The sequence below is a fragment of the Varanus komodoensis genome, unplaced genomic scaffold, assembly GCF_004798865.1.
Source record: "Varanus komodoensis strain SLA01 unplaced genomic scaffold, ASM479886v1 scaffold63, whole genome shotgun sequence".
Taxonomy (NCBI): domain Eukaryota; kingdom Metazoa; phylum Chordata; class Lepidosauria; order Squamata; family Varanidae; genus Varanus; species Varanus komodoensis.
Genome location: NW_025336259.1, coordinates 3,455,881 through 3,481,075, shown reverse-complemented (window position 1 = coordinate 3,481,075; position 25,195 = coordinate 3,455,881). Strand labels below are relative to the sequence as shown.

The 25,195-nt window shown below is 47.4% G+C and overlaps 1 protein-coding gene across 1 annotated transcript in view; it reads left to right on the top strand.

Annotated features, from left to right (window-relative positions):
• Positions 1–25,195, top strand: part of TENM4 (teneurin transmembrane protein 4) — a 472,851-nt gene that overhangs the window by 336,070 nt on the left and 111,586 nt on the right. The window contains exons 12-13 of the mRNA XM_044450236.1: positions 1,368–1,562; positions 13,830–14,030. Of these exons, the coding sequence (XP_044306171.1) occupies positions 1,368–1,562; positions 13,830–14,030 (396 nt within the window). The remainder of the gene's footprint in view (positions 1–1,367; positions 1,563–13,829; positions 14,031–25,195) is intronic.

The following is a 25,195-nucleotide window of genomic DNA, read 5'->3' as shown; positions in this document are numbered from 1 at the left end:
ACCGAGAAGGGCAAGCGATTCAGCCGAGGGGCTTAGCGAGGGCTGGGCTTGATCGCCTCTCCAGCGACGCCTCTGTCAATAGCTTGGTGGGGCTGAGGCTGACCTTTCGTCCTCAGCCATCCATAAGGGGGTCTCTGAGCCACGTCTCGCCTTGCATGAGCCTCCGAGGTTACCTTAGCTTTGTGCAGAGGTTGTCGCAGGGCTACGTAGAAGGGAGGGCCCCGGCACTAATTCAGGTGACCTTTGGCCCTGACACTGTCTTACCTGAGGTGCTCCAAATGTCCCTTGAACAGGCTGTTGGTCAAAGAGTCTCTTGCTCTCCCTGTCTCTTCCCTCTGTCTTCGCTTCAGCCACAGCCCGCCTCTCTCCTGAAGAAGAGCTCAAGACTTTACATAAACATTCAGGCATGAAACCATACAGTACAAAATGAGTAAAAACACCCAAGCATACCATTTTAACATTCCCAATTGGCACCTTGCAAAGACTTTCTAGAAAAGAAAGAGGTGTTGTTGCTATGTAATACCCGGTCAGCACGGCCCAGCGATGGAGCCAATGGAATCTTTCACCCACAAAAGTGGTCTCAGTAGGCCTCAATCAGTTTTGCTATCCTGAGTCTGGGTCTGCCCAGCTTTGGACAATACCTTGCTTTTGCCCATGGTGGAGCTCTCTGCCGTTTCAGACCGGGGATCACGCCCTGCCCAGCTGTGGGTCGGACGTGGCGTCTCCTGCAAAGCAAAGCTGCTACAGAGCAACAGTCCTTCCCTTGCTTTTACTGCCCCACACTTTCTCAAGGGCCGAAATGTCCACCCTACAGCACAGGTGCAGAAAACCCTCTGCGGTCCAGCTTGATTCTCCCAGACAGGGTTCAACCGTCTCTGGGTACCGAGCACAGGATCGTGTCCTGTGTTAACTGGGGAACTTGAACAACCGACATTACTTGCTCAACAGTGAAACAAGAAACCAAAATAATTTGTCAAAACCCACAGGATTCAGAGTACTTTGGACAAGGCCAGCTCCAGGTTTGAGGGGGCACTGAGCTGGGTGCCCTTTGGGCTGAGGATAAGCCCCAGAAGGGGCAGTCTGTGGCTCCCAGCCAACTGGTGTTCCCCCAGCGCAGCACTGAAAATCTCCATCAATTCACAAGTCTCTCCACCCACTGCATGGAGGGTAGGATGCCAGCTCACTGGGGTGATAAATGGGCGCAGTTTTTGAAAAGAGGGTGTGAGATCTACCGGGGTAGCCCGTGGGCATTATTTTCCTAGCAACACTGGGAGCCGTGCGCTTAATCTTTTACAAAATGCCTCGTTGCAGAATGCTAGCCTCTTGCATGCGAAGATGTCCGACTTCCCTCCTTTGTCGTTCCTTAGCCTCCTGCCCGGTGCTGTGCAGCGGCAACGGGCAGTACATGAAGGGCCGGTGCTTGTGCCACAGTGGATGGAAAGGGGCCGAGTGCGACGTTCCGACCAGCCAGTGCATCGATGTCTCTTGCAGCAGCCACGGCACCTGCATCATGGGAACCTGCATCTGCAACCCCGGTTACAAGGGCGAGAGCTGCGAGGAAGGTATTTGCACGTTGTCCCGTTGGTCCTTTTCCCGGGATCGCTCTTGTCCCGCTACGGAGAGTTGGAGTCCATTGCTGTGGCTCATATTGCAGAAGACAGCATATTTTCAAAAGCGCCCTTTAACATTGCTGCTGGATTTCTAACACTTTTTGTCCAGTGGCGAGACAAAAAAAATTTATCTGGTGCCTCTGAAAGCATCCCAAAGCATGAGCTTATACAAGAGGTGTTCTTATTGGAAGGTCTTCTGCATTCACCCATTAAACCATTTTTCCCCTTCTAAGCCATGCAGAGCAATTTGCAGGCATCAACATCTATGAAGCTGCAGGAGAAGCTGCAAAGTTTTCCGTAAGGATGCTTTGCCGTGTCTGGGCCTTGAATTCAGCCTCGCTTTAAGATCAAATAGCATTCAAAAAGGCATGCCTTGTATCACTGTCAGTTCTGTCTTTGGCTGAACTGGGAATGTCATAGCATTTCTCCTCAATTTGCATTCATGTCCATGTTTTTTAGGTATATTTCTTACCTCTGCTTTAGGGGCAAGTGGGGTGGAACCTGTGTTGCTATTGTGGATGGACACAAATGCTTTTAAATGTCAGCTCTTCCTTGAACAGCTCCTGCGGCAACAGTGGCAGGCAGATTGTGTCAACAAATCAACCCACTATTGGTAGGAAGAACACACTGTAAAAACACAACACTGCCACTGAAAATGGAAGCCCTGTGTCAAGGCTGGGATGTGTGATTTCCCACCCCAAGAATAGCACCCAGTGCTGTAATACGAAAACATGGAGCGTAGCCATTTCCGGATCCATGCACCATAGACAATAGAAGATGTGTTAAGTTGTTCTGGGTGTTACGGAGGTCACTTGATACAAGACCGCTTTTTCAGCAGCAGCTCTGAGTTCTTCAGAACATGCAGTTCTACAACATCTCTCTGGTGGCCTAGCTTTTTGAGACAGAAATCATGAGTGCTTTTCTTTTGAAGTCCGTTTTCCGCATCGTCAGTGCAGTGAACCATGCATCAAATTCCACATGATTTATAGCTGAAAATATCAGAAATGGGGTTTGTCTGTCTGTTTGTTGCACCAAATCCCTAAGTTTAATTCTCTGTACAGTCCCAAATTAGCATTCTGCTTCCAGATGACTATTTAGAAACAAAGTTGGCAGATGATGAAGCTGATTTTTCTGAGATGCCCCTTGTGGTCATTTGCACAAATATATGTCAGGATTTCTGAAATCCTGAATCTTCTCTGTGTCCTCCTTCACTGTCACTGCTTTCTTGTCAAACTGTTTTTAAGTTTGGCAATCGACTTGCCAGCTTTGGCTTCTTTCATAGGAATAGATGAATCTCCAAATTCTGCCTTACATCTGTTCAGATGTAATGATGGTGTCTGGTGGCAAATCCTGGGTTATTTAACCCACAAACTGGAGGGATACGCACTGAGCTGAAGCAAAGCAAGCAAGTCAATTCCTGTTTGCTTTAACAATCCTCAGATACAGAATTTGAGGGCTCCTACCATGACATCCAAGCAGGAATTTGGGGTTGTTCATGGGTTGACCAACCCCATAATAACCCAAGTCTTGGACAGAGAAGGGCTTTCCTGAAATGATGGATCTTCTGGATGCAAAGCAGGTGCAGAACTACTGAGCTAAGACCCCTGATGACCACAAAAGCAGGAGCACTCTTCATTGAATAGCCACGTATACATTTCTGAATATTTAATCTTCCGAAAGGTTAAATAATTGCAGAGTTGAGCAACCATAAACACATGCTCTTTTTCTTTAGGAAAAAATTTTTAAACAAAATTAAATATCAAGTTTGTAAAGTACATATTTTTAAAAGAGAAGCACAATTAATTGTTCATGTAAAATGTTCTGCATTTTGTCTGTCTGGCTTCTATCCCACCCTTGTTCCGGCGAGCTCAGGGCTCACGTCCCCTTTATTCTCCCAACAACCCTGAGAGATACACAGAGAGAGAATGGCAATTAGAACTCAGGTCTCCTTAGTTCCACCACTTGACTCTGTTCCCTTCCCCTTGCACAATTCCTAGATACCATGTGAGCACAGAAATAACTGAAAAGGATGTGATTCCACTGAAATAACCCTTGTTTATCTTCTTCAGGGTTTACTGATAGTCCAGTTAGTTTGGTCCAAGCGAACCCAAAATTAAGCTTAACCAATTTAAGCCTGCTTGGCTGTCTATTTTTAATGTGCTATTACTGTTTTCATTGTGTATTGTGTTTAAAAAAAACCTACAGCACAATATAAACAGTTACCTGGAAAGGGGTGAGAAATTTGTTTTAGTTCATTTTTAATCATATGTATTTGGTGTGTTCCTTTTAGACCAAACATGAGCCCAGAGGCTACCTGGGTCAGAGTCCTTACATATCCAAGCTTCCAGTGTGATTCACCAACATGGAAAAATGTGTTTAGTAGCATGCACTTGAAAAATACATACCTTGCAAATTCTGACAAAAATATGCTTTATCCCAGAGAATAAAATAGATACACTTGAACGACACATACAAATGATGCAAACATTCAGAAAAATTTGCACCAAACCTTGCATGTATTTGCATACGTGCAAAATAAATGTCTGTAATCTGAATCAGAACAGGTTTCGTTACGGAATTTGGAGAACTTTGGCAAGCTCAAGTTTCAATGATTCCCTGCAACACTCTGACCACTTTACTGAGCAAAAGTATATGAATTCAAAACTCAAAGCAAGCACCACAAGTTTTTATTTATTATTTATTTATTTATTAAAACATTTCTATGCCGCCCCATTCGCCGAAGCCTTGGGGCGGCTCACAATGTTGAGGCATTTAATAGTAGAAAACATTACTCATTCTGTAGGCTCCAAACTGGAGACTTGCTAAAGTGAAACCCAGCACAGTCAGCCTCTGTGTTGAACTACAGAGGAGTGAACCAAGGATATACATAACCATGGTTAAGAGACAGGAAATGTTAAGAGACTGGGAAATGTTTTGTCTACACCAAGTTAGAGATACAGGCTCGATTGCACATCTGCTCTCCCATCTCACTAGTATTAAAACATCTCAATTGCAATATGGAAGCCGTTACTATGCACTGACATTGCTTCAGTCCATCAGCTCTGTTTTGTACTACAGAGTATACAGTAAGCCTTCTAGAAGATTGACGGTTGCCATGTACGCAACCACTTGGTATAGGATGCTCCTCATTTTTAAGAAATTTCTTCCACTCTCTTCCCTGCATTAGGCTGCAATCCTGTACCTGGGAGTTCCTGGGAGTATGCACAGCTGAACTTACTTCTGATTACACATGTGTAGGATCGTGCTCTTAGTGCATGTAGTTAGCACATAAGGCTGTAATTTGCCCTTTCCTTCCCTCCCACTGAAATATTAATTTTCCACTTCCATCAGGCACTACCTTTGCAATTTTTACTAGCTTGGAGAGCCAGGTGGCAGAGTGGTTAAGAGCACCGGTCTGGGATCTGGGCGATCTGGGTTCTAGTCCCTGCGTGACCAAGGAGCCAGCTGGGCGACTGGGAGCCAGCCATGTACAGGGTTGTTGTTGTGGGGATAAGATTGGAAAAAGGAGGAGGAGAATGATATAAGCCGCTTTGAGTGCTTTGAGAAAGAAAAAGGCAGGCAGTTACTCAAATAAATAAAGCAACAGGTTAGAAATACACACTCTTCAGGAGGCTATGGCAGACTTCGAATGGAGGAATGGGAAGAGGTCTTTCATTTTAAAAAGGAATCGATTAAATCGCGGGTGATTGAACACTTGTATTTGTGTGCGACATACATGAGCATTCTCTCGTTGCTGCGCTGGAAGATATTTGGGGAGGTCCTTTTATGAGGAAGCAAGAACAGGCCTCCGGAACTTGCTCTTGAAGGATCCCGCTGCTTAACGACGTTCAGTCTCATCCCCAAGACATGGCTTTGTAGGCAGACGTTTCCTGACTAACAGGGTGTTTGCTATTTTTAGATAATTATGTTACTGATTTTGTGGATCTCAGTTGTGGTTCTGGTGAGAATTTCCTGCAATTTTATATCGATGTCTGTTGGTGAACTACTTTGCGAGTCTCTTGCAGCTATAAAGGAAAATAATGATTCTAAAATAAATAGAAACCCAAAATGATTTAATTGGATGACTGCCCAAATGAAAAGAGCGGGCAAAAAAATAAAGCCGGAATTTTCCTAGGAACTGCTGAGCAGTTTAGAGCTCCCCCCACCTCTCTGGTTCTGTTTCTTGTATGCTTGGACAATAATTTATATTCTGCTAAGGAGAGGGATAGAAAAATGTGAAAAATGTTTTATCAGAAAACTGGGATTCTTATCCCTCGTTCTAAATCCCTCCAATATCACATGGATTTCCTCTCTTTTTCAAGCACTATCTCTTTTTTAGACTGGTATTTATTCTTTGTTTTGCAAACTCTGTGCTTTTCCCACCATGATTACAATATGCTTTTTTATGATTAGTCACCTACCCAACTACACCCTGGTAGTTCAGAGGTCCAGGCCCTGCTTTACATGGGAAGATCCAAGGTTCAGTCCCCAGCCTCTCCCGGTGGAGATGGAAGAACTACCTAAATCCCCAGAGAGCTGCTGCCAACCAGTGTCAACAGAACTAGGCTAGATGGACCAAGGGTCTGAGTTGACACAACGCAGCTTGATGCACTCAGCTTTTTGGCAATCCGTGTTTATAAAAGGTCAGCTCAGGAGACAGCCAACTTTGACTGGTTGGTGCTCCTCTATTTGTCCGCATTTTTAAAAGACTAATCTCAACCAGCACTTTCCTGTTCGACTTTCCTGAACCGAGCGGGAGTTGCCCAAGCGTCTCCTGTGCCCTTGTCCCTCTCACATTCACTTCCACAGGAGTTGTGCAAGAGAGCTTTCTTAGGATTGTGCTCAGGTGTTCCAGACCAAACTGGAAACTTGCTCCCAGAAAATCTAGGTGGGAATTGGGGAGCACTTCTCAAGCTTTGAAAGCCAGCCGATCCCCTCTTCAGGAGGGGATCTGCAGCGGTTGAGTTGCGTGTGTGACCCCCAGCACAAGGAGGACTCCTGAACCGTGACGTGGAAGGCGTGGGGCAAACGGGGGCTTGCTGGGCATCACAGAAGTATTTCGGCGAAGCCAACGTCCATCGTCAGCATCACGGATTCAGAATGGTTAAAGTCCTGGGCACAACTCGGCGTGTGGTGTTGAGGGAGTCCTGGGAAGGGTAGGACCTTTCCAGCCTGCACAGAATTGCATCACTGTGGGGCTGGGTTAGACGCAGGCTTTTATGTTTTTGTGGTAATGGAAGAGGACCGTGCCTGGCAGCCAGCGCAGAAGCTGTTGCTGATATTTACCATACACACCACAGCTGCTGTGCATTAGCACGTCGCGTTTCTTTGCTGGGGTTGCGCAGATGGCCACAAATGAACCATCCTGTAACCAGTTGGGATCAACAAGAAAGACGTTGCGGTACTCACAGACCCACAAGAAGTCACTGTAAATCTTCACAGATGGTTTGTGCATCCACCCCAGTACTGTTGACTTCAGCCGGCAGGGGTACTCCAGGCGTCTCCGTCAGGACCTCCTGTAGTTCTTCCCCGGGATTGGAGCATATGAACTTGTTCATAAATGGCCTGCAGTCAGACACAAGTTCTGAGATGCCTCTTTTCGCTGATGAAGCCCAGTTATGTAGGGGAGGCAGGAAGAAAGGAATAATAAACCTTTTTGTTGCCTGTGCAATACAGTGGCAAATGTTATTGAACGAAGAGTAAAATAATCCACAGTGGGGCAGAATATCCTGACTTCACATTGCATGGTAGGCATGTCATGAGTGGAACCAGTTGGAGCCGGGGGTCAGACTAGATGACCCAGGAGACCCCTTCTGACTCTCTCTGTTTCTATGGATCAGGTCTAAGTTGGTAGTAACTGACCAGGGAAGGGGCCTTGGAGTTGTGTTGGATAGTTCATTGCAAATGTGAATTCAGGGTGTGGCAGATGTGAAAAAGATGGATATACTTCCAGAGACCATCACAGAGGAATCAAAAATGATTTCCAGCATTGTTGCGATTGAAGTAGAGATGTGTATAAAGGCACACCTGAGCTGTTGTGCACGTTTTTGGTCATTGCACCCCAAGAAGGCTGTTGTGCAGCTGGAAACAGTACAGAAAATGACAATACAAATGATTGCGTAGCTTGAGCAATTTCCTTATGAGAAAAGGCTACAGTTTGAGGTACTTTTTAGCTTTAGGGGAAAGGGTGAGTAAGAAGGAACATAACAAAAGTGTGTAAAGTTATGCATGGAGTAGAGAACGAGGAGAGAGAAGTGCTTCCATTTAGATGCCAGGAAGCACTTCCTGACAGTTAGGACCCCGAGGGCATGGAATGGGCTTCCATGGGAGGTGGCTGAGGCCCCATCGGTGAGGGTGTTCAAGGATAGGCTGGACGTGCACATGGTGGGCATGTCGTGAGCGGAGCCGGCTGGAGCCAGGGGTCAGACTAGATGGCCCGGGAGGCCCCTTCTGACTCACTCTGCTTCTATATTTCACCTTCTCACATAATGATAGAACTTGGGATTATCCAATGAAGCAGAATGGTGGATAAAAGGAAGTCCTTTATCTCGCAGCGCATTAACATTGGTACCAGACACCACTGGTGGCACCGTCTGCAACCCACCTAGCCCAAATTGGAGGGTGGTCAATCATAAAAACCTACTGAAAATGCTTTAAAATATCAGGCAAGAGAGTGGACGATGTCAACAAAAATGGACACTTGTGATGAGCCAGAGGACTGAAGTGTGCGGAAAATTAGACCTGTGTCTTGCTGATCGGCCACCAGTCTCTAGCTCCATGCCAGAATATGCCAAAGAGCGTCGCTCGCTCTCCGATCGTCACTCCAGGCTCATCAGTAATGACTGCAGATGCTGAATCTGCTGGACAGCCGCTGGGAGGAAGTGCAGGCCATGCTTTGCAGCCATCAGAAAGGCTTTGGCGGACAAACAGATGGCTGCGCGTGGGACCAAAACGTGCCACATCAAAATGTGTGATGCATGTCAGCAGCAGGCTGAACATGAGCCAGCAATGTGATGTGGTGGTTAAGAAGACAAGCGCCACCTTTGCATGTATGATCGGAAGCGTGGCTTCCAGATCTAGGGACATGTTGATACCTCTGTACACAACTCTGGTGCGCCTGCAGCTGGAGTCCTGCATCCAGTTCTGGGCTCCACATTATGGGGGAGAGAGAGAGGTTAGAATTAGTTCTAGGTTAGAATTGGTTCAGCGCAGGGTCGCAAGAATGGTAGCCCGTTTGGGAGGGATGGCAGATGAGGAGAGACTGAGGGAGCTGGGTCTTCTCAGCCTGGAGGAGACACTGAGAGGATCTTTTAGCGACATACACGTATGTGAGGGGGTGCCATGTGAAGGAGGGCCGTGACCTGTTCTTCCCTGCAGTGGATGGAAGGACACGTTCCAGTGGGGCAAAGCTCAAGGAACCAGGCTCCAGGTTGGATGTCGGGAAGTACTTCCTGATGGCGAGAACCCCTGGGATATGAAATGGGCTTCCAGGGGAGGTGGTGGAGGCCCCATGAGTGACGGTTTTCAAGGAAAGATTGGACAGCCACATGCTGGGGAATACATGAGTGGAGCTGGGGTCAGACTAGATGGCCCAGGAGGCCCCTTCGGACTCACTCTGTTTCGGTGCATTTCTCAATGAAGTGCTGTATTTTATGCAAGGATGCAAAGGCGAGTCTGAGTGCCCCGTAACACCAACAAAGTTCAGAAATTTAGTCACATTTATCAAAAATATGTGCTGTCCCTTAGGCATTGTTTCTCCTTCCATCCGGTGTGCCCATGAACACCCTTCTTGGAGCCCACCAGCACCCCTGCCCTCTGAGAGAATATTTTTAATTCAATTTAACTGGCTGGCAAGCTGACAGATGAAAGGCTGTCTTCCAGGTGGGTTCAGACAATGGCCTTGTGTTTTGAAGCTCAGTCCCCACCCGGTGCTCTGTGGCTGGTTTCTTAGGCAGTTACGTTTCCTTTTGCCTCGCCATTCACCTTCTGGGAAATGAGCGTTTTGTGGTTCTCCATACCCACCATGACAGCCATTCCATTGATGGGCAACACCCTCATAGCAGCCACAGTGTGAGAACAGAAATACAGCACTCGCTCAAATGCCAGGTGTGCCGAGAATGTTGGGGGCCCCAGCATGTGGCGTTCAGTGCAGGTAAGCTCACGCCTCGCATTTCTGGTACAGGAATGGGTGTCTTAAGTACAGGTCACGGGACGAATGGTCGAAGAGCGGCCCTTGTGAAAGGGCTCTTGGGGTGCTGGTCGACTGAGGGCTAAACATGAGCCAGCCGTGTGATGCGGTGCTCAAGAGAGCGAACAGCACCCTTGGTTGCATAGCCAGACGTGTGGCTTCTAGATCGAGAGAGGAATTACTGCCACTCTAGACGACTGTGGTGCGCCCGCAACTGGAATATTGTGCTCAGTTCTGGGCCCCTCATTACGGGAAGGATGTAGCCAGGTTAGAGTCAGTGCAGCGTTGGGCCACAAGGTTGGTGGCCGGTTTGCAGGGGGTGCCGTATGAGGCGAGATTGAGGGAGCTGGGTCTCTTCAGCCTGGAGAAGAGGAGACTCAGAGGGGATCTGTTGGCGACATACAGGTATGTGAGGGGGAGTCACATGGAGGTGGGTAGAGACCTGTTCTCCCCTGCAGAGGAAGGCAGGACGCGCTCTAACAAAGCAAAGTTCAGGGAGCCAAGGTTCCATTTGGATGCCAGGAAGCACTTCCTGACAGTCAGGACCCCGAGGGTGTGGAATGGGCTTCCACGGGAGGTGGCTGAGGCCCCATCGGTGAGGATGTTCAAGGATAGGCTGGACATGCGCATGGTGGGCATGTCATGAGTGGAGCTGGCTGGAACTGGGGGTCAGACTAGATGGCCCGGGGGACCCCTTATGACTCGTTCTGTATCTATGGCCATACTGGGAGTAAGAGTGATTACCAATAGTAATTGTTCTATCCAACTTGACTTGTACTTTCCTACCTAAAATGAGCGGCCCAAGGCTTTGTTGCGATGGGGGCGGCATAGAAATGTTTTAAATAAATAAATAAAATGTCTCTCTGTCGGCATCCGTTCATGCACATATCACATCTTAGAATATGGGAGTCCCAAAATAGGCATGTCTTCTCTTGTTAAATGTGCTTTGCATGAATCTGAGGCACATACAAACCGCAGGATTCTCTGCACACGCACCTTTTTATATGGGTCTATGACAGACCCAGGACTACAGTATGTCAAGATGCTTTTCCTTCTCTAGGCTGAATCTGAGCCACTTGATTTCATGAGATGACCCTGTAATAGAAGAGAGGGGGGAAACTTGTGCCCGTCTACCTACTTTCTTCTCTCCATGCATCATTTTATAAACTATCAAGTTTCCTCTTATAATGCAGTTGTATTTTGTCACATCTAGACAAAAATTGTTCCCATTGAGCTCAGTGTGACTTTGTGTATAGGATTTTGTTGTTGTTATATGCCATCAAGTTGGTGACCCTACGAATGACATATATAGGATTACAGGCCACTTTGTCCCTCTCAAAGCTAAAAAACTTTTAAAAATGGATTCCTTTACCAAGGTATTGCTGCAAACCCCTGGATTTTTTTTAAATCTCCCTGGATATCTGGTTCAGCTACAGCAAGCTGAGAACACAGTTCAGAGGGATTTCCATCTGTGCTGGTTCCATTGAAATGAATAGGAGATGCATGGAGTTCCCATTCATTTCAATGGCGTGCAGGAGCTTTCCCCAGTGGGTTGGGCCCTGAGATTGTTGCAGGAAGCTGGAGGAAGCTGAAAACTGCATTTCGAATGGTGTCATGCCCTTTGCTGCAGCTGAACTGCATCTGCTGAGCCAGATGTCCTGAAAAATAGACCATTCTCTTCTTTTTGTTGGAAAAAACGGGGAAGACGGGAGGTGGAAATGGGGAGAAATACACCCAAGCACATTAAAGAGTTTGCGACAAAGAAAAGCCGCAACGCTCTCACCCTGTCACAGGCCCCTGTCACAGTGCCAGGGGGCTGAAGCACAATGGCCAGCAGAGGCAAGATTAAAGTAGCCATTGTGCACGGCGTCTTGTGAAAGGGTTCGTTTCAACATGAAAAATGGCCCTGGAATTATGAAGAATGGGGTGTCCCGGCACACACGCCTTCCCCGTCCACCATCCCGTGTTAACGCTGAGGCTGCAGAGTGCACTGCCTTCTGTGACGGAGGCCCCCATCCCGCCTGCCTTCTTGGCTCCTCCTGGAGTCCGACGGGATGATTAATTGCCTGACTGTAGCCCCTTGCCAGCGAGCCGGCAATCTTTGTTCTCCGCAGTTGAGCCATCTGCCGAGGACGGACGGCGCAGGCGGCTCGCTCCCAGCCCTCCGCTGCGTAGCTGCTCCTTTCGACTCAGAAAGGACCGGGCCGGCCAGAGCCTGTGCTTCAAACTGGGGCCCTTCCTCCAGACGCTTGAGCAGCACCCGAGAGTCACACGCGTGACGTTTCCTGCTTCGTGGAAGGAAAAGTCTGAGAGTGACCAGCTGATGGAAGAGTGATGCACGCTCATGATGTCAGGCGGACGTCGAGCAGCTCTCTTGAGCATCATCTTGACTGAAGAAAGCGTTCATAGCATGGTAGCGCACACTTGGTGCCAGACTGGTCCGTCTTACAGCAGAGGCTTGCAAGGAGAGCTGAGGGGTGCCAGTCATGCACGGTTAGACAGGGAAAAAGCCTCCCAGCTCCCAGCAAGGCCTTGCCAGCCATGGCAAACATTGAGGGAATGGTAGAGTTGGAAGGGTGCCAAAGGGCCATCGGGGCCAACAGCTCCGTGCAGACTCTGTACGGTCCAGGATGTGGGCACCAGGGCCCAGATAACAGAGTCAAGAAATTATGTGGCCAAAGTCCAATCACCATTCATTCATTCATTTAAAGCATTTATATCCCGTCCTTCAGTGGAAGTGCTCAAGACGGCTTGCATAATATAAAATTCTAAAATACAATATGAAAACTACAATTATTAAAACATGTAAAACTGAACATACGAACTGAGAAAAAAAAAGGAAACTAAAATGGAAAGTGCGACTGTGAAACAAATAGAGACAGAAAATCTTAAAATATCTAAAACCCTTAATTGTTAAAATTATGGTTAAATAAAAGGGTCGTTACCTGGTGCCAGAAGGAGTATAACATTGGCGCCAGGACCTCTCTGGGGAGTGCATTCCATGGTCTTGGAATCAATCAAGTCCCAAGTCGTCATCCAGAGCAAGCCGAGGTCACACCAGGATCAGCAGGGAAGTAAACTAGCCCTCATCCAGATAGGCAAGCGGAGTCAAACCCAGCCAGAGGTCAGGAGCCAAGAAGATACCATGAGGGCAGGGATACCTTTGAAGCAGGAGCAGCAGCAGGCAGCACACCAAAGGCAGGTATTGCTAAGGCAGCTTCTGGATGGTTCTAAATAGTTCTTCCACAGGGCCCGCAAGTGGTGTTCCTGAAGGCCCTGACATCTGCAGCAGAGTCTGGGACCAATCCTGCAATTACCAGGGCTCTTATGCTGGTGCTCGGCCACCAGGAGAAGCCCTGAAGCTGCCCAGATCCTGACAGACTCCAGGTTCAGCCATCCCTCCCAGGTGGCTGTCCAGGTGCATCTTGAATACCTCCAGTGTGGGAGAGCCCACTGCCTCCTTTGGCGAATGGTTCCATTGCCCTGCTGCTCTTACAGCCAGGAAGTTCTTCCTGATGTTCAGCCAGAACCTGGTTTGCTGTGACTTGAGCGCATTAGTCCATGTCCTTCACTCTGGGATGAGCAAGAAGTAACCCTGCCCTTCCCTACTGCCAAGGACTTGAAGAGTGCCGTCTCATCTCCCCTCGGTCTTCTCTTCTCGAGGCTAAACACACCCAGGTCTTTCAGTCTCTCCTCCTTGGGCTCCTTGTGCCTTTCTCATCCGTCCGTCCATCTGCCTGCCCATTCACCGGCCACCATTAATGCGCATTGTCCTTCACATGGCCAGAAGGGGAAGGAATATTGACTGTTTCATATCCAGCTCACAAAGAGCTGTCTTTGCAGATACCAGAAAGTCAGTGTGCCCTTAGGCGGCCGAGCAAGGTACACAGGATGTTAGACCCAAGTGCTTATAAATATGGAACCAGGCGTATTCTGTATTAATTTATGCATTATTTATTTAAAGCTTTTCTGGACCATTCTTTCAGCAGAAAGCTCCCGTGTTTTCATGTGCTTTTCTCCTTCCCTTGCAGTGGACTGCATGGACCCCACCTGCTCGGGACGTGGCGTTTGTGTGAGAGGAGAGTGCCACTGCTCAGTGGGCTGGGGAGGCAGCAATTGCGAGACGCCCAGAGCCACCTGTCTGGACCAGTGCTCTGGCCATGGCACCTTCCTGCCTGAAACCGGCCTGTGCAACTGTGATCCCAGCTGGACCGGACACGACTGCTCCATCGGTAACCGTACCCTTGGATTATTTCTGACTCGAAGTCTGTGAATTGCAAGGAAACTCACAGTCAGCTTTCTTTGTTTATTTCACTCATATACTGCCTGATACTCAAAACTGACAGGGCAGTTTACAACTGTTCCTAAACAGGACCACAGTGTATGAAAAACAACCACTGAAGTTTCCATAATAAGGAATGTAAAAGTGATTACGTTTAAAGAAATGATTTAGCAGCTGTAACTATATTCAATCTAAAGTAGACCACACGTGGGTACTCATCAGTGCAGTATATAAGAGGGAATAAAGGGGGGTAGTTATTACATTGGCCTATTACTACTTTATCTCAAATTTAAATATTTACTCTGTGTGTGTGTGTGTGTGTAGAGAGAGAGAATATATGACCTTCATTAACCTTCATTAACCATCCTTTTCATAATGACAGGGAAACACTTCTCTACTTCTGGAGCTTTTGTTTTTAAAAAGAAGGCTTCTAGTCTTCATGGTCATACAGAAACCTTTCGAAAGATGACAGTGTGTGATCATGGTGTCTGATCATGCCTTCCTATAGAATTGTATAATGCACATACCAAGCTGTAGTCCATGTGACCAGAGTTATTCATTTCAAAGGTAGAACCTCCCCGGCTGTCTTTGTCCAAGGAGTGTGGTGCGTGTGGGGCATCTAAATCCATCATTCAGAGTTGAAGCCTGGAAAGACTTGAGGGCTCTGGGTAACAAATGGGTGTTTACTAACCACCTGAGCAAGGATTTCTTGCCACAAGGCATGAAACGATAATAATTTTAGTGTCAGAAACAGCTTTTTGAGGAATGTCATCTTGGTGCTGTAATTCTGTGCTGCCTGAAAAAGGGACTTGAGGTACGTTTTACAAATGCAGGAAGGGAAAAGGTGATGCTTTTTTGATCTGTCAACCCAAGAGGTAGCTGGTTTATATGAGATTGAGGTAGTTGTGGGGGCACGACGCGAGTTTACATTATAGCAAAAGAAGAACACAGTCAACCATAAAAAACAGTCCTCTAACCATAAGTTCCAGCATTCTCATTCATAAATTATAGGTACAAGATTTAGGACTATTTTTCTTCCCCAATATTATGCATGACCGTACTTCTTTACTGCCAGAGTAACCAGATTTTCAGCTTTGCGGGTCTCTTTCTTTTCACTAGAACCATCACGTATTCCATCACCTGGAACCAGGCACAACCTCTTAGGAATAAAGGGCGGTTGATTTTTAGCCCAGAAATTGGGCATCAGAACTAAGCTCAAGTTCTTTTTACACCAAACTCTGCTCTTCATCCTATACTTCCTGCCCAGACTTTCTTCATTCCAGCTGCCCAACGTTGAGGAGAAAAGCAGTTTTGCTGTTGCCATGGTTAAATAACTGGGGGTCAGAAACCCGCGTCAGTCTACCATTTCTGACTGTAGATCAAAGCAAACTGAGGCTTAATCCAGACCGCACGGTGGTGTTTTTGGTCATGCAAAAGGCAGATCAGGAAATTGGGATTTGGCCTGTGGCTGGGTCAGGTTATGTGCCTCTGAAGACTCAGACTTAGAGGTTGGACCTCCACCAGACTTAGTCCTAAACCTGGCTGGCTGGGGTGCATTTAACCTCTGAGTTAGGCAGGGCTGCATTGGAGCAGTGGGGGCTCGTGTGCCCACGGCGTCCTTTGCAGAGGCGTCTGTTGTGGCTGGAGTCGTCCTTGCCTCAGTTGCACTGACTCCCTCCAGCCGCTCTGCATGGGACTGTCTTGGAACCTCGTGCAGAAACTTCACACAACTGTTCTGGCTCCCTGGTTCCAGGCAGCTTCACAGGCACAACCAGACTGGACATAGTTCAGATGGCTGGTTATGCCCTCCCCTGACCCTGTACGGCTTGGGGCCAGAGTCCCTAAAAGGCCACACTCTTGTGGAGGAGGCTGCCTGGACTTTCAGGAGAGGCCCATCTTGCAAAAGTGCTACCTTCAGAAACGGATTCAGTAGCAACCCAAAACAGGTCCTTTTGAGGGGCCACCCCCAAGCTGCCAAACTCACTGCCAAGAGGGGCTCAGCTCTCTGTCTTTCTGTTTGCCTCCCTGGTAGACTAAGGGTGTTTTATTTAAGCTCCTTGGCCTGAAGGTGAGTTTGTTGCTGGTTTAAAAAAAAAAAAAAACCTATAATTTTCATAACGTGAGCATTAGTGGATTCCAGGGGATGGTGGAGGACAGGAAGGTCTGGCGGAATGTTGTCCATGGGGTCGCGATGGGTCAGACATGACTTTGCGACTAACAACTGCAACAATTTTTATCAGAACATAAGAGAAGCACTGCTGAATCAGACGAAAGATCCATTTAATCCAACGCTCCACACATGGTGGCAAGCCTTCTTGTTTGTATGCCAGCATGGAGCTTATTTGATCTGTTTGGAGCTTATAAATGGATAGATAGGTACCCACAAGTCCTCCTCCTGCCCAAGCACCTCAGTGAAGGAGCACATGGCCTGCAATGCTCGTGGGCACAGATCGCCCCCCCCCCGCGTGCATCTGTCCAGTTCCCTTTGAAAGCCATCCAGATGTTCAACTATACACTGTGTGAAAAAGGACTTCCTTCTATCTGTCCTAAACTTCCCACCCATCACCTTCCTGAGGTGACCCCTTGGGGTCAAGGGTTACGGGAGAGGGAGAAAAAAGTCTCCCTCTCCCCATTGGGCAGAGCCATCCCATGGCCCGAGGCTGTCGGATTCCTCAGTTGCGATACTGGAAAGGCCCCCCAGCCGCAGAACTGTCTCCCTGAGCTTGTGTGTCCCTGCCCGATCCTTGCAACGGGGGCAGGAAGAGCCACGCCAGCAGCTCTGCTCAACTCATAAGAGGGTAAATAGGGTGTTCCGGGGATGGGGAGGGGAGGAGACTTGAGGCCACCCGGATTTTGGCAGCCCCCTGTGCCCTCCCCTCTCTGACCATCACCTCCCTCTCCTCCAACACCATGTGGGGTGCCTGTAATCTTCCGCATTCAGAGCCTTTCGCCCCCCCCCCCCGGATGGCACCCTTAATGCATTGTTCCATTGATTCATTGTACTGGTTTGTTTGTTTGTTTATTACTGGCATTTATATCCCATTTTATCACCAAGTGCTCAGGACAGCTTACAAAATATAAAAGTACAATATAAACCCTCAATTATTAAAACAATATAAAACACATCATAAACTTAAGAAAAAAGAGGAAAAAATAGAAAGTGTGACTGTAAAGGGAAAAATCCTAAAACTTCTAAAACTGTTGGTTATTAAAGGAATGGTTGAACAAAAAGGTCTTTTCCTGGCGCTGGAAGGAGTATAACGTCGGCGCCAGGTGGACCTCTCTGGGGAACAGATTCCAGATGTATTGTCTCCATTGTAATTGTACTTGTAAGCCACCTTGAGGGCTATTTTTGGTAGAAAGTAGGGTGCAAACGAAATAAATAGCTAGAAGGTAGGAAGGAAAATAAGGCTTTCTCCTGCCCTAAAGCAGTCAGTTCCCTGCTTCCCTATGATTCTAGGGTCCGGGCAGGTTTATATTTGATGATTCTTTTACTCTTCACTGGATTCCACCTTCCACTCCCCTAAAATCTCCCCATGGACAGAAAACCAGCAGAACGGGAATTGGGCTGAGCCGAAACCTTTCTCTCTGAAGAACAGGGTTTCCTAGTTGTAGGGAGTTTTTGGTTGATGGAGTGCAGAGCCTTCTAAATTGGGGTCCTTTCCTCAAGTCTGTATGCTGTACATTCTTTATAATGCATTTGTGGATGGATCCGTAGTTCAGGTGCTCAAGGTTGACATTCGCATGTGAGTACTCCCCGTCTCCAGGTGAGTTTTCTGAATAGCTACAGACTGTTGACTGAAATGACTGAACACTGACAGTCCCATTTAAGTGACAGTTGTCTTTCATCATTAAAGCTCTGGAAATTTGGAGCGTACATAAAGTTCATCTTAGGCAGCCATGCACACCAAGTCAAACTCCATGATGCCACTGACGTTTTTGACATTTCAGAGAGTCCAATAAACTCACTGCAAGAGAGACCGAGTCTCTTGGAAGGAGGGTTTGCTCTTCAACAGGAATGTGTTGTCTTTGGGAAACTTTAATCCACATTGTAGAAACCTTGGAGATCCAACCTTGTCCCCAGGCGGGGACATAATCACAGCTGGAATATTTGTTTTACTTTAAGCGAATCCTAATGCTCTGAGCAAAGCCCCCTGAGATACTTCAGCTTGTGCAGTGCCACCCAATGGCAAGCGAAAGTTTAAATCCCAAGTTCACAGTAATAAATGTAAGGGAATCTGGTAATGGTACGAGTCAGGATGTATCAAACATTTGAAACTCAGTCTCCCATTCAGCACGGCCGGTTTCCACCTTACACGCACATATGCGCAACTCTGAATACAATTCAATTTTACAGTGAATAAAATCCTGCCACCAGTCGCCTGCTGAACCAAAAGAAGCAGCAAGAACCACACCAAATGGATGCTGGTGTACTTTTAGGGTCAAATCAATACGGCTGACCCAATGCATTTGGTTCCATTTGTACACCGAAATACAAGATGGTGGCCCATGCCATGTACAGAGGCCAGCTAGACGTTCAGGTGAATCGTCTACCCTAGAAACAGAACAGCACCTCTTCCTTGGGGCAGGAGACTAACTTCAGGGGTGCCTGCCTCCAGTACATTGCCCTCACTCCCAGTCCACCCCCCAGCTTCTGCCGCCTGGGGCAGCTGCCTCACCTTGACAGACGGTGGGGCCGGCCCTGCAAGCCAGACACGATGAAAGCTGCCGTGTGTCTGAACCTGCCTGCCGCTACTTGCATATAACCCAGGAGTGGTGGGAGTGCTTTTTACAGCAGCGAAAAGGTATGGCAGAGCAGAGCTGAGCCCTGCTTCACCTCACTGCATGGAGCCTCTCAAAGCACATTTCTTTTAGTCTGCTCCTATGGAGGGAACGTGTTTGAAGAGACAGAATGTGCAGATTTAAATAAATAGAAAGGATGCATATTAATGAGGGGGGTTCAATTCTCCTTGCCTCCTAGACCTTTTTTGGAAAAATTAGACTGGCTTCCAAAGCAGATACACTCAGCAAAGGAAAGGAGGAAACCCAGATCGGTTGCAGGCTATGGGCTTTGAAATGTCTCGGGCCTTGAGTACTCCCACGTCAGTCTTTTAAAAGTAGATCTCCTTAGCTTAGGCTCCCAATGCATCTTCTCCAGATGTTCTAGCCTACAATTTCATCGACTGCTGTGGTCAGTGATGATGGAGATTATAGCTCTGAACATCTGGAGGAATGGCAAGCGGTGGAGGCCCACCTAAACTGCTCATTCTTTGGCTCATGTGCTGTGCCTATAGATGGGTTTCTGATGGGAAGATCAGCCCCTATGAACTGGACAGATTCCTACCTGCTTCTGATCCAATGTTTGGAGGCAGAGCTTGTCGGGAGGTGTTCAACAGACTTCCATCACTAAGGCAGACTGTGGTTTGTGCAAATGTTAAAAGCTAAGGAAATCTGTACATTTGCGCCCCTTGGAAGCCAGAAATGATATAACTGTTGCGCAGTTTGTACAAACTGCATAGTTTCCCATTCCAGTTAGGGCAAAGAGCACAAAACCAAGATTTGCACACGTTTCCTTAGTGTGCTTCTTATTTTAAAAAATGTGCAAACCACAACCCATCTTAGAGGCAGACATTGCAAGCTGGTTTGCTTTACAGAACAGCCAGTTAGCCCCAAGGCAGGTCTAACAAGCCAGGATCCAAGGGCTCATCCCATGAAAATGCATTGGATTTTCACCTTCCTATCAGATTCCTCATGTTTTTTCGAGTTATGGAACACCAAACAGTGGAAGTGGTCACAGCAGTGCTCTCGCTCGCTCGCGCTCTCTCTCTCTCTCTGTGTGTGTGTGTGTGTGTGTGTGTGTGTGTGTGTGAGAGAGAGAGAGAGAGAGAGAGAGAGAGAGAGAGAGAGAGAGAGAGAGAGAATGAATGTGAGAAAGTAAATGCAAAATGGAAATATTACCAAGTGTACACATTTCCATGGGGTTTTACACTTGGATCTCTGAACTAATTTTGTTAAAACCTGGAAGATAGTGAATGATAGAAACTGGTTTATCATATAGGGATCATATGGAGATACAGAATGTATGTGCAGTGGTACCTCGGCTCACGAACACCTCTGTTCATGACCAAATCAGATCGCGGACAAAAATTTCATAAACATTTTGGCTCAAGTCATGAACGCCACATTGCGTGGCGACCACGATCACAGCCATCTCCCCACCCCCCCAAGTGGGAAGATGGCCACGATTGTGCTGGGGGTGGCGGGGGGAGATGGCTGAGATCACGCCCATCTTTCCTGCATGAACGCAACCACGATCTTGGCCATCTCCCCCCTCCCAGCATGATGCCGCCTGTCTCCTCCCAAGTGTGCCTGCGATCGCGCCCGGCTTTCCCCCTGCAGCGCAAGGGGATGACAGGCATGTGCAAGAACGACGGGCACAATCGCAGTCATGCTGGGGAGGCGGGGGGTGGCCACGCATGTGCTCGGGGGGGGGGCGGGTAGAGATGGCTGCAATCTTTGTGGTTGTCACTTTGCTTCGCATTTTTCTGATTTAAAAAAGTAGTTACAGAATGGATTAACCTTACTTACATTGACCCTTATGGGGAAGTTAGACTTGGCTCACGACCAGTCTGGGTCACAACCAGAGTCCTAGAACGGATTAAGTTCGTGAGCCAAGTACCGCTGTATTTATTTTTACTTGTACCCTGGTTTTCCACCAAACAAACGGGGTTTCTTGCCACTTGGCTGTCTTTAAGTAGTTAAAATAATGGACAATTTGACCTCTTGTGTCAATATCTTTCCTTCCACTTAACGCAACAGAACAGTTCACAGTGAATATCCTTTCTAGAGCGGGGGGTGGGGGGTGTTTTATAAAAAAGCTTGTAACACATTACTAATCCTGCACAGTTTCGTTCTGGAAAATCTGGTATTGGTGAGAGTGGGATTCTGAATTATGCTTTCTTAAAACCAGAAAATCCAACTTAAGACAGTTTGTAATTATTCAATTTCCTAATAACATTTTGAAGGTCAGTAGGACGATTCATTTTTAAGCGGCCCTTGGTAATTTTAACAGATCTTACATCTTACCATTAAATCCACATTTATTAAGGATTTAGTCAGGGTAACGGAAGTGCTTGGCTCTCTTTTTGCTTCACTTACATGTAAATGCCTTTTTCATTTCTTGTACAAGTGCCATGGGTGGAAAATTCTCTCTCAAGACTGCAAAAGGGAGCCTTCTGATAATTTCTGGTCCCTTGGGAGCTATTTATACTCACCCTAGGTGACCAAGCCTGTGGCCATTTGTAAGCATCCACCGCCTCAGAAGCCAATGCTCCTACTCTCAGCAAACTATGTGAATGAACCTAGCTTTGTTACTCTGGGAAAAAGAACTTGATAAGTGACAATTGCAAGGATATGGCCCAAAGGGAACATCTTAAATCATATGTTGCTTAAGCTAATACCTTCTCCCACCCATGGAAAATCAGCTTTCCTCAAGCCAAGAACAACTGTTTGTAGAGCCACCTGCCCTAAGCCAAGAACTGTTTGTAACTACAGATGTGCAAAACTCTTGTTTCAGTTTACAGACCATCTGGACTTGCCCTGTTCACAACTCAAACATGAACACACTTTCAGAAAATTCACACATGGTGTTCATGTTGCCAGTTTCATGCTTCAAGTCAGTGGCAGATGTGTGCACTTTTGGGGGGGAAAAGCATACAGAAATATGCACTTTCCAGTTCAAAATGTGCACTTCTCTCCTCTGAACAAGCCGAAAAACATATTGCAAATTAAAACGGGAGCAAGCCAAACTGAGTTTCAAAGTGGGCCTTGGAGAATTTCAGCGAGCACAAATACGACTAGTTCACCCACCTCTCTTTTCAGCAGCTGAGAGCAGGGCTTGCTTTGCAGAACGCATGTTCCTCGAGCCAAGAGCTTACTTTATTTAATGCATTTGAAATAACAGGTTTATGGCAGGCATATATATATATATATATATATATGCCTGCACCTAGCTCAGCTAAGTGCAGCGCCTTCCCGTGGATGTTCCATTTTGAACTCTCTAATACTATTGGCCTCCTTTTTAAAAAAAAAACTCCCTTGCATTTCAGCTGTGGCAGTTTATCTTGCGCTCAGGAGCTGCTAGGAGCGATGGGCTTTTCTGAATCCTGTTTGTCGAGGGTGCAGACCAAGAGCCAAATCCAGTCTCTGGCATCATGCCGATTTCCTCCGGTCGCACCCACTTTCCCACAATCACCAGTCCTTTGGTGCTCTCCAAGCTTTTGTGCCGTTCCCCCCTCCTTCCTGTAAAAGGTTGAAACGCTTCTCCTGCTGGGTGGCAGTAAACGCATTAGGCAAAAATAGACTGGTCCTTTGGCCCTGGCAAACCACTGGAATAAGGTCCCCAAAAGGGTCTCTAAACTGGGATTCAGCCCTTAATCTTAAAACGGTTTGGTGCCCTGGCAGCTCATCAAGAAATGATCTTCCCCAGGATCCAAGGGATGTCTTCCTCTGCTCATTTTTTCTTCTCAGTATTCCTCATCTCCTGCAGCAGTCAAATCCATTCTGCACCGTGACGAAAGAGAACAAACCTCTTTCCGTTTTCCATAACATGCTTTTCCGTTGTTCCCTTCTGATGAAAGACCTGTACACGAATCCCAAGGTCAGAATTCATCCTGAAGTCTAAAGAGGAAAGCTTAGGCCTTAACGGTTGCTCAGATCCCCTCCTACGTGAGTCTTTTGAACAGCAAAGCAAATGAATCCATGCAAGGAGAGAACGGCGGGAGCTTGCAAATGCACCTCAAGATAGCACAGGGGATTGGCTGAGCTGCTCTCACAAACACTAAAAGAGATTAAAGATGAAAGGAAATATTTAACCACCTTTTGGGGGGAACAGCTGGTGTGAAAATATTTGTTAATGGGGAAAAGCTTCCTTGCCTGGAGAGAGTGTTTTGGATCTGCTCAAAAGAGCAGCGTTGGCATAAAGTGTTGGCTGCTGGTGCTGTAACGCGAGTTAGAAAAGCATCTTTCTTCCTTCCCTCCCGTCTTCCCATTCAGGACGCTGTTCAGATGTTACCTAATTTCATTCTTCGCTGCCCCCTCCCCATGCCACAAGAATGCTAGTTTTGGAAATCAGAGTGCACACATGACTCGGAAAACACTGCATGGAAAACCCAGGCACAGGGAGATAGATACTTTGCACAGGAGGGCAGCGTTGTGAGTCCTTTGCCTCGGCTGCGAGATACACAGATCGGCTCCCCTCTTTTCCCTGCATGTGGATATCCTGGCCCCTCCCTGTATGCGGGTGCCCCCCCATCCCCTCCCCCCCCCGCCTTGCTCTGTTCTGATTTCGGCCTCAGGCACAGCTGGAATGGAGCCCCGATACCCCAATACAAAGCGTCATTGTCGTCATTATACAAGATGCTTTAGAATAGCCTCATTCCACCGGGTGCACTTCAAATGTGTTGGAGTACAGCTGCTATGAGGCATCTCCTGCATGGTCAGTTGTCAAGGAAGATGGGGGCTGTAGTCCAGAACATTTGAAGGGATCTAGTCTGGGGAAGACTGCTCTGCCTGCCTGCCTGCCTGCCTAGCTAGTAATTCAGCCAGCATGTCAAGTCACCTTTGCTAAGCTGGAAAGGTGCATTCCTACAGCTGGATGGGCGACCAGATGTGGAAGTGGAGCAGGGGACCAGATGCAGTGGCTTGTGGCCCTTCCTGTCTTTCAGTTTGCAGCTTCCATCGGCCCATGGTGGGAAGGTTGAAGCTGTGGTCCAAAAGATCTAAAGTTGCCTCCCCGTGATTTGCTTCCTCCCTTCCTTTGGCCCAGGCTTTTGTGAGACTGTGAACTCCTCTACATGGTTAGAACACCAATTTATCATTTGGTTTAATGGATTGTGTAAACTGCTGAGAGCTTCAGCAGTGGGACAGGATAGAGATGGGGTGGGGTGGGGGCTAGAGGGGCTCTGAAGACCTGGATTCTAACCCCTGCTTGATCATGAAGCTCAGAGTTGTGAGCTTCATGCTCAGAGTTCCTCAGAGTTGTGAGGACAGCACGGAGAGGACAGACTTGGCTTCCATGGAAGACGAAGGACAAATGGGATATAAATGTATTCAATTCACTCATTCATTTTGATACCATCCAGTAGCCAAAGCTCCCCGGACACTTCAGGAAATGCACAGAATTTGCAGAAATAAGCCACAGATGAGATACATCAATGCCTTTAAGATACGCAGGTAATCCCTTGTTCCTGGCAGAAAGCAGCAATGAATTGAAATGATGCCTGGGGAAAGTGAAAGAAGGAAATGCAAAAGCAGGACTGCAGCTGAACATTAAGAGAACAAAAATTATGACTAAATAAGGATTACAGAACTTCGCTGTCAGCAATGAAGGAATTGAACTTGTGAAAGGTTTTGTCTACCTTGCCTCAGTCATCCATTCAAAGGAGAGTGCAGTCCTGAGATTCAAAGAGGACTGAGACTTGGAAGGGCATCAGTGAGCGAACTACAGAAGATCACCCAGTGTATGGACGTTTCACTGGAGACCAAAGCCAAGATGGTCCACACCATTGTAGTCCCAGGCGCTAGGTATGGGTTGAAAGCTGGTCAGTGAAGAGTGCGGACAGGAAGAAAATGGCCAGGCTGGAAACTTCGTGCTGGAGGAGAACTTGGACTGACGCAAAGACGACGACGTGGGTCCTAGACCAAATCAAGCCAGAGCTTTCCCTAGAAACCAAAATGGCAAAACTGGGGCTCTCATGCTTGGTGCACATGATGAGAAGATGAGACTGGACAGGACAGATTTGCCAGGGAAGGTGGAAGGGGAAGGGGAAGACAAGCATGAGATGGCTGGACTCCATCAAGGAAGCCACAGCCTTGAATTCCCAAGCGCTGAGCAGGGCTGTGAAGGACAAGACATCACGGAGGGCATTAATATACAAAGTCACCTCAAATCAGAGATGCCTTGATGGCACATAACAACAACACAACAGCATGACATTTCAGTATAAAAAATTGATTTAAATAATTTCAATAAATTACAAAATCTGTTAAAACCAGCTGGCATCAGTGCCCTCACCATAGGCCTGGGGACAGAGAACAGTCTTGACCTGATGCTGA